The sequence below is a fragment of the Cheilinus undulatus genome, linkage group 12 (assembly GCF_018320785.1).
Source record: "Cheilinus undulatus linkage group 12, ASM1832078v1, whole genome shotgun sequence".
Lineage (NCBI taxonomy): Eukaryota > Metazoa > Chordata > Actinopteri > Labriformes > Labridae > Cheilinus > Cheilinus undulatus.
Genome location: NC_054876.1, coordinates 38,521,764 through 38,532,052, shown reverse-complemented (window position 1 = coordinate 38,532,052; position 10,289 = coordinate 38,521,764). Strand labels below are relative to the sequence as shown.

General features: G+C 38.9%; 1 protein-coding gene across 2 annotated transcripts in view; it reads right to left on the bottom strand.

The window, feature by feature from the left end:
* Positions 1 to 5,657: 5,657 nt before the first annotated feature.
* gtf2ird1 (GTF2I repeat domain containing 1) overlaps positions 5,658 to 10,289 on the bottom strand; it is a 59,800-nt gene continuing 55,168 nt past the window's right edge. For both annotated transcript variants that reach the window (XM_041801383.1, XM_041801382.1), the window contains exon 27: positions 5,658 to 7,816. In XM_041801383.1, coding sequence (XP_041657317.1) covers positions 7,748 to 7,816 — 69 coding nt within the window. In that variant the 3' untranslated portion in view covers positions 5,658 to 7,747. The remainder of the gene's footprint in view (positions 7,817 to 10,289) is intronic.

Here is a 10,289-nt window from a genome sequence, read left to right as displayed (position 1 = left end):
ATTTTCTGCTATGCTATACATGGTTTGGAAACGGCGCTTAAGATAACTGGCCAATAAGAATCATCTTGGGAGTCTTGTAAAAACTGACAGCAAAGTTATATGTCCAGGTTAATGGCCATGTATAACAGGCAGTTTCCTGAGGAGGGCTAATGCTATATTGGACTATCCAAATCATCCTCTTCAGAGTGACTTTGACCTTTTGCTCTCAGGTCGTGGTTTGAGAGTTCCTGTGAGGAAGATTGAAAGACTCTAGGTCCTTTATCCCCAGCATAGTTTATTTATTCATTTATTTATATATTCATTTCTTTATTTACTTGCAGTATCATCCACCTCCACATTGCACTTTGCATATTTTGGTGGTAATTTCCATTTTGGTATCATGCGCCAAACATGGAAGATGGTATGAACATATGGAGAAACCTGCAAGCATCAGTCGCAAAATAAGGTATCAAGACAAATATCCTGCATTAATTTTATCGGTGCAATTATCCCACTTTCTCTAACAGTGGGAAACTGGCAAAACTTGGCTCTTTCTTTCAGCCGTTCTTTTTAAATGTTAAAGAATCTAAAGTGGTAAGCCTTTCAGTTTAAAAAGCAGATGGAGATTGGCCATTGCTCGAGCAAAACTGCTCAAGCTCTGTCAGGTTGCATGGTGATCAGGCATGAACAGCCCATGTCCTCTACAAATCCTCCATTGGATTGAGGTCTGGGCTTTGACTCCATCATGCCAGAACATTCACCTTGTTGTCTTTAAACCATTTGTGTGTAGGTCAGGTCATTCAGGTCATTGTCTTACTGGAAAATAATTCTTCCCCTAAGTTGCAGTTCTCTTGCAGACTGAAGATAGTCCTCCAGGATTTTCCTATATTTTTGCTGCATTCATTTAACTCTCTATCTTCTCAAGCCTTTCAGGGCTGGCTGCTGAGAAGCATCCCCACACCATGACGCTGCCACCACCGTGTTCCACAGCTGGGGGGGGGGGCAGAATCCCTCCCATCTCAGCTGTTGAAGCTTGTAACTCATCCAGAGTAGTCATAAGTGTCTTGGTGGCCTCCCTGACTAGTCTCCTTCTTGTATGGTCACTCAGTTTGTTGGAACGACTTGATCTGGGCAGATTTACACATGTGCCATATTCCTTCCATCTCTTGATGATGGATTTAACTGAACTTCTCAAATAATGTTCACTTTCATTAAAAAAATAAAAAAATAAATAAAAAAGTGTATCCATCCTCTGACTTTAATTTTTCAATAAACTTTTCTCTGAGTTGTTTGGAGTGTTCTTTTGTCTTCATGGTGTAATGGTAGCCAGGAGTACTAATGAACCAGTGACTGGACCTTCCAGACTCAGGTGCCTTTATACTACAATCACTTGAGACACATTCACTGCACTCAGGTGATCACCATTTCACTAACTGTGAGACTACTAGCACCTAGTGGCTGAACCTAGTGAATACTTATGAAATCACAAATGTTACATTGCATGTTTTTATTTGGCATTACTTTGTAGAAATCTGTTTTCACTTTAAAGTTAAAGAGTTTTTTGTTTTTCTTTTTGTCAAAAAGACAAATTATATCAAGTGTGACTGATTTATAAAATCAATTAGAGGGGAAAACATCCAAGGGATGAACACTTTTTATAGACACTGTGTATTAAGTACACAAAATACAAGTTTTCCCTTTTTTGGGAGTTCGAGGGCTGTGTAGATTTTCAAATTTTCTTTTTATCTGAATTTTAGATATTAAAATAGAGGCAAAACACTGGCATAATTGGTCTACAGCTTACCTAAGTACTAAGTGAAACAAGTAAGAATTTTGATCAGAAAATCAACACAGCCTCTGGTCTCGTGTGTATTTCTGACAAGCTTTGCACAAGAAGATTCGGGGATTTTCTCTGCAGATCCTTTGAGGCTTTGTCGTCTTGGATGGGACGAGCGCGGAGAGTAATTTTAAGGCTTCTTCAGAGATATTGATTTGGTTCAAGTCCAGGATTTTAGTGGGCCACTCAAGGACACAGAGCTGTCCTTAAGCCACTCCAACCCTCCTGTCTTGGCTGTTTATGGCCACTGTCTGTTTAAAGGAGAATCATCAGCCAAGCCTGAGGTCCTGAGTGTTCACATCTCAGCACTTTGCCAGTTTCAACCATAGACGGTTGGAAGTTTTGGACAGTCTGACGTCACCAATTTGGTTGCTGAAGTAATTTTTTGAAATCGATCTGCAGCAGTCACCAAAGACCTTCAAGCTCCTGACAAACAGCTACAATGTGCTGCAGTCATATCAGCCACACCCCTCATTATACTAGCTCATACCCTTTTAAAAAACAAAAACAAATGAGTAGTAAAAGAATTCACCTCCCATTTATTGTAATCATATAAAGACATGAACTATTCTGGCCTAAAGTGTATTCTGAACCAGGCTGTAAACAGGTTTATTTCTACTGTAAAAATGCACGAAGTCCTTCCAGTGTTTTGCAGCCAGCCCCTGGTGGACATTTGTGGAACTGCAGTCTGTCATTGGCTTCATCTTTCAGCACTGGATGTTGCCTCTTGGATAAACCCAGATAAAAGCTTCAGTAATGTCTTTTGCTTGATGGAATACATATTTCTGTTGTTACTCTGCAACATAATGCTGGTTCCACCATATGTCAGTGTTTGTTTTTCTTTTTAAATGGGTGATGAGTACTTTTACTGGGGCTTTTCCTGAATCTATTCCCTTGAGCAATCCAGCCACTGAGCTTTCAGGTTATACTTGAAGAAGATGGGTCCCAGTAGAGATGTACACCTTGGCAAGGTGATTTGAAATCATTGTTGCAATTCATCCAAGCGAAACAAAAGGATCAGTCTTGCAACTGTGAATTGAATTTGTCCATATTTTTGGACCATTCATTCATCAATACATCTATCGTCTTCTGCTTATCCAAGGCTGGGTCGCCCCGTATAATGGAAACATTTCAACTCCTTCTGGGGGATTCTGAGGCATCCCAGACCAGACAGGATATATAATCCCTACAGCACATTCAGTGTCCTCCCCGAGGTCTCCTCCCAGCCAGGCGTGCCCGAAAAACCTGCAACGGTAGGCATCCAGGAGGCATCCTGATCAGATGCCTGAAGCACCTCAGCTGGCTCCTTTCAATGTGAAGGAGTGAGGGCTCTACTCCAGGCTGTCTGCAGATGTCTGAACTTCTCGCCCTGTCTCCAAAGCTGAGCCCAGCCACCCTCCAGAGGAAATTCATTTTGGCTACTTGTATCCACGATCTCATTCTTTCGGTGATTAGTAAAGTAGAGCAAAAGCTTTGCCTTTCGGCTCGGCTCCCTCTTCACTACACTGGACTGGCACAACTTCCGCAGAACTGCTGACACCGCACCAATCTGCCTTTCAGTCTCACGCTACTTTTCACCTTCACTCGTAAACAAGACACAGAGATACTCACTGCCCACCTGGAGGGATCAATCCAGCAGAGGATCATGGCCTCAGACTTGGATGTGTTTAGATGCAGATTTAAAAGCTAAATGCAGAGTTCAGATGTCCAGAGAAGATCTTTGGGACTTGAAGCATTACACAATCAGTAGACCAGGTTTGTTAGACCAGTGACCCAGTTCAAATTTACAAGAATTTCTAAAATTGCCATTATGGGAAGAAAGCATTTAAATAACATTCAAATGATGCTGCAAAGTCAACTGAAAACATGAAGAGGTTTACTATGATCCAGGTAGAATGGATCAGAAGCTAATGTTTAGACCAGTGGTTCTCAGCTGATCTACTATCAGGACTTATTACCACCCTCTAAATGACAAATCAGGACTCAAACCTCTCTGTCTCATTTTTCAATCATATCCACATGGGTTTTTTTCTGAGAAATAGAGCATTTTTAACTTGAAATAATGCAGGTTTGATGGAACAAGAAGATGGAGAAATATGTTTTAAAATAAAAGCACACTAGAGATTTTGCTACATTGTTTTTCTGCCAGGTGTGCATCCAAAACCCACTTTTGGGTACCAACCCGCAAGTTAAAACCAAGCGTCTAGACCAGCCTTCCTCAACTGGGGTGCTGTGGCGCCCTGGGGGGCCTAGTGGTATTGTCAGGGGTGCCTTCAAAATGCTTTAAAATCATCCAAGACTTAAAATGATTCTCCAAATCTTTAGCTCTCCTTGTGTAAATAATAAAAATGGTTGTATATGTCCTTTTTTTCTGAAATCATATCAGTGTCAGGATCAGTGAATGTATAAATAAATGCCAGTTCAGCAGGTGTGTCTTTAAGGTCTTCATGACCACTTCATTAAATACAGGCCTTATAATTGTTTGGAGACATTTTTTAGAGATTATCCCATCAAATTTATGACAACACAAATCCCTTGATAGTAGTCAGGATGTACAATGTTGTTTTTAAACATATTTTTATCAAGACTTTTGACAGGACTGACTTCAGTCTTTTTTTTACATGTGCCTTGACAGAGAAAAGGTTAAGAAATGCTGGTCTAGACTAACAGACTACAGAGATGTTCAGAGCTTCACTATATGATGTAACCTTCAAAAGCATGTATACAGTACTTGTGGTTATTTTCAAAAGCAAAGCATGTCTAAGGCATCCATCCATCATCCATCTTCTAGGTCAACCCAGACCTCCATCACCCCAGCAACATTTTCCAGATTCCACTTCCCAGGCTGTTTGAGATCCCTCCAGCAAGCTCTGGGGTCTACTCCCAGTTGGACGTCCTCAGAGGACCTCAAAAAAGAGGCGGCCAGGAGGAATCCTTATGAGATTCCCACACCTCCTCAGCTGGCTCCTTTTGATGCTAGAGAGTAGTAGATCTACTCCGAGTTCCCTCTCGATGTCGGAGCTCCTCACCCTAATATCTGAGGCTGAGCCCAGCCACTTTCTTGGGGAGACACATTTCTGATGTTTGTATCTCTCTTGACAAATTACGATAGTTTATATTCACAACAATAAAAGGTTTCTTTATATTTATCCCAACCCCAAAAAAAAAACATGGAAATAAAAAAACCTTGGACTTGATGTAATACAATGTGGAAAGACACCATTATGTTGATGATATGAAGCACATAATGGTGAAATGCTGGAAGTTATTATTTTGGTGAGCTGCATGTAAGCAAGTCACTGTTTATTATGTCATTATTTGGGTTGCTCACTTTGGCTAAGGAAAATATGTCTTTATGATGCATCAAATGAAAATTATAGCAGCTAATTTTCCTGTAAAAAAAAGACTTTTTAAAGGTCAAAGTGGTAGCATCAAACACATTTACAGTTACCTTTAACTGGAGCGCTAAACTACCTTAAATCTCTGAATTAACACACCTAAGAAGACCCAAACCAGAGTTTGTTTTTATGTAATAACACAAGTAAAGAAAACGGTCTTTTTTTGCTGCAACCGAAGTTCTGCAAACACTGGGGACGCCCTCTGCTGGTCAGTAGAGGATATTCAGGCATTCATATCCTAATGAAGCAGTCATCTTGATACCACTTCTTGACTGGCAGCCTACTTCCAGCTTTTTCAGATCTTCTTGAACAATTTATGAAGAAATTATGCCAGCTTGCTTTTACAGAGCTTTACAATTTCATAACCAACTTGACCCTTGATACAGCAGACACAAACTCCGATGTGAAGTTCAAATCACAAATTAACTCCAACAAAATGAAAGTGCAAGGCAACACATTTTATTTCAAAGGCCTAATTGGCGTTAAGGTACAGCATATTAAATATTGTTAGTCCAGAGACAGTCATCGCAGAATAACATACCATTCTTTCCTTTACATGTTACATTCAGGCTGACTTTTAATGAGATATCTTACACGTTGTTAGTGTGGTGCTAACATAAAGAGGCTGTTTGCTGAAGGTATTGTGTTTACTGCAGATATGTCCTTAACTTGTTTTTTAATTGTCAGGAAAACAGTCTCTCAATTTGGATGGTTTGCATGTTGCCATAAAATCCAATCACCATTTTCACAAAGCGGTTAATTTTCTCCGGTGTCATGCTCAGGAGGGGAAGCTGGAGAGCTGTATTTAAAATGTAGAATTCATTAAAATGAAACGAATCGGGAAAAACATTAAAATTTCTTTGCTCAGTAGTGGATTAAAAATGTAAGACATTATGAACTTTAACATGGTCATTTTAAATTTAAAAATGATTTTAATAACTTATTAGCTACCTTTAGACATTAGCATTTGACCATTTCTACTTCAACAAACTGTTTCACAATGACACATTAGGATAAATAAAAAGCACCAAGTCCTAGCTAACAGCTAGCCAACAACAGAGTTACTAGTAAAGCAAATGAGTGCTTTCAACTACCTAACATTACTTTACGACAGATGTAAAAGACAGAAAGCAGTAAAAGACAGAAAGCAGTAAAAACACAGCTTACAGCTGTCATCTTGTAGAGTAGTGTTATCTGGGAATTCATGATCCAGATTGTACAGCTGTCTGAAGCTCTGCATAAATTTGCAGACTAATGATCCGCTTTGATGTGATACAAAATATAAAAATAAATACATAGCTAGCCAAGTAGTGTTAAAACTGAATAATGATACAATCCAAGCTAGCTTTACAGTTCCCTAGTGTTTTGATGGGTGTAAATTCATGGCTAAGGTTAACTGTAACTTTAGTTGACTGAGTAATGACAGCTAGCAATAGCTTTAAAGATTTCATGGAAAAAGGGAGTGACTTTCAACTTTTCTCAAACTAGCATCACTGGTTAAACTTGTTTTAAGTTGAAAAAATCCGAGCCAAAAGTAATGTTAGCTTGTATTGCAAAATTACCTAGGATTCAATGATAACATTCTTGACAACTGCGCTAACTAGCTAATGTTATCTAAGTAATCAGTATACTGTAAGTTTGTGAAGAACTATTTGCTGACACAATTCAAGACAGCTATGGAAATTTTTAAGCTAACTGTAAAGTTGACAGGGATCTGGCTGCAGACCTTTTAACCATTTATGAACTATCAAGAATCTGCTAAACCATAACAACTTAATTTAGATTATTTAGGTTTCTATAATTTGCATTTAAAACACAGCAGTACATTATAAAACAATTTAAAAATAGCTTCCCATCCTGTGCATGACTGAGGAAAATTGCCAACATGTAAAATGGATTAAGACACTTCATTTCTGCTGTTTTGTTGACGTCAGAGGTTACCTGTAGATAATGGGTGAGGAGTAGTGTGTGTGTTAGTGTTGTGATAGTTCCTCAAGGAGCTGTATAACAGAATAATGTATTTTACATCCCTGCACATAATGTTATACTTCAATAAATATAATAAATAAAAAGTACAAATATCTGAATATTATGGAACCAGATTGTTATCAAAGACATTTTTGTCAGTAATACATTGCAACCAAATGCTGGATCCAACAACATGACTCAGTGGATAGACATTTTGTTAATGTGAGGGCAAACAACATGACTTCAGCTGCATAAAAAACAATATTACTGTCATTTATCAGCTCTAGAAGGAAAATAAAAATTGATAGCTGTCCTGCTGGCACTGTGTGGAGGCAGGAGACAGAAAACAAACCACGCTTTTTGCCCTCCAACGTTTTCTTCCACATACATTCTGTTGTTCTTCGTCATTCACAGAGTCAAGCCTTCAGCTCTCTATTCTCAGTCTGGAGAGATTGTTTAGTCGTAGCACTCGGATAAAAGTGTTAGTGTCGCATGTGGAAGAGTCACGAACGTCAATTCGACAAACTCCTCCTTTAATCCCTTTGCTGCAGTCCAGGTTTGCCCTTCAGTAATTGACTTTCCCGGGAACCTGCATATTCACTCCGCTGTAGTCCACCATGTACATGGGCCACTGCTGCAGGCACACACAAAGACAACAGGAGACAAAGTCAGACATAATGGGGGAGAAAATGCTTTCATTAGTGCAAAGAGGGGGCTGACCTTGCCTCAGAACTTGGTTTAAACATTAGTTTCAGCAGTTATGGTAGAAGAAAGCCATCTACCTACATGGAGATTACACTAAGAGTGCAAATTAACAGTTAAATAATAGTATTCCTTAATGAGCTCTGATCAAACATATGCAGGTAAGGCATGATAATTTATTGACCTTTTCAAAACATGTGACTACTAAGACATGACTTTTACAGTTGGCAGCAAAAGTACTGATTTTTATATGTATTGTAGTTGATCATACAGGTTAAGGTGTACGGTGCCTATAAAAAGTATTCACTCTTTTGGATGTTTAACCCTTTTGTTGATTTTATAAATCAATTGTGGTCAATATAATTTGGCTTTTTGATGAAAAACCCAAAACAACTCTTTAGCGACAGAGATTTCTACAAAGTAATGGCAATTAAATAAGTGATTGCATAAATATTCACCCCCTTTTAAAGTGACTGACCTAATTCAACAGAGCTCCAGACAACTGGAGCTAGTAGTCTCACAGTTACTGAAATGGTCATCACCTGAGTGCAGTGATTATGTCTCAAGTGAATGTAGTATAAAGACGCCTGTGTATGGAGGGTCCAGCCACTGGTTAATCAGTATTCCTGACTGCCATTATACCATGAAGACAAAAGAACACTCGGATGGAAGGAAGGAATATGGCCATTGTGTAAAACTCAGATCAACTCTCCACCAGAGTTCTCCAAAAGACACGTAGGAGACTCCATGGTCAAGTGGAAGGAAGTTCTTTGGTCTGATGAGACCAGAGTGATACTTTTGGACCATCAGACAAGACACTATGTTCGGTGGACACCAAACACTGCACATCACCGAAAACACACCATCCCCACTGTGAAGCACGGTGGTGGCAGCATCTCGCTGTGGGGATGCTTCTCGGCAGCCAGCCCTGAAAGGCTTGTAAAAGTAAAATGAACGTGGCAAAATAAAGGAAAATCTTATTCAGTCTGCAAGAGGACTACAGCTTGGGAGAAGATTTCTTTTCTGGCAAGTCAGTGAACTGAAACATACTGAGAAAGCTACACAGAAATGGTTTAAAGGCAACAAGGTGAATGTTCTGGAGTGGCCAAGTCAAAGCCCAGACCTCAGTCTAATAGAGAATTTGTAGCTGGACATGAAAAGGGCTGATCATGCTCAACCACCAAGCAACCTTACAGAGCTTGAGCAGTTTTACAAAGAAGAAAATAAAATTGCCAGATGTGCAAGCCTGATTGAGACCTACCCACACAGACTCACTGCTGTGACTGCAGCCACACATGCATCTACTAAGTACTGACTTTAAGGGGGTGAAAATGTATGCACTTATTTTGTTTTATTACATTTTTTTGTTTAATCTGTTTACACCTTGACATAAAGGACATTTTTTCTACTTTATTTGTCAAAGAGCCAAATTAAATTGACAATGACTGTGTTATAAAATCAATAAAAGGGTAAAACATCCAAGGGGGTGGATGCTTTTTTATAGGCACTGTATTTGACAGCAACCAAAGTAACAGAAAGTAGCATCTAGCCTTCTTTATGCTAAAGTCAGAGTCTCTGTCAAATGAGCTTAGTCACATTGGTCATAAACAGAGAAACGTGTGAAAATGTAAAAAAAAGGAGGTTTTCCGTTCAAAGGCAGCGATTTTAAAGAATAAAAAAGGCCTCAAAGACTATGTAGCTGTTCACCAAAATACCTCTTTCTTTGGTATTTCATCACAATGTGCTCATCAAATATGCTCATGAAACTTCAAAATGCAGCATTTGCAAGTTTTTTAATTGAACATCTCATTTGGTTAAAATTCACTAGTAAAAAAGGTTAACTTTGCTGTCTGCTAGCGTTAGCTGTTTTACCCTTCATTAAGTGATTTGCAGGTTTTTTCACCAACATTTCAAACTTTCTAAGCTTTCATTGTTCAAAATGTGCAATAAAAATATTACCATGAGGGAAACTGTGGACAAGAGTATCAATTTAGTGCTGGCATCCATTAAGTTGCATGTCCCCGCCGGCTGTTCGTGCTGGGCTAGGGCACACACTGGGATGCCAGATGCAGAAGCTCTATAAACAAAGTTCATACCCCTTTTCCAAGGTCAAATTCAAAACCTTTGAAGGTACATTCTCTCAGCTCTTCCAGCACCTAATAGCTATGTTAAATTCTGTATTCATATACTATAAAATACTATTTCTATTTAAACCAAAAAAAAACATCCTACAAAGAATGAAAAAATCACAAGTAATTCAAAACGAAACATTGACCCAAACAAATAACATCATTTTTGATTCATTCATTCATTCATTTTTGAAAATGTCAAACTGCTGACCCATGAGAAATGATGACAGTTACCTCATGTTTACTTTGTTACTGTCTGATATTCTTCTAAAGAGA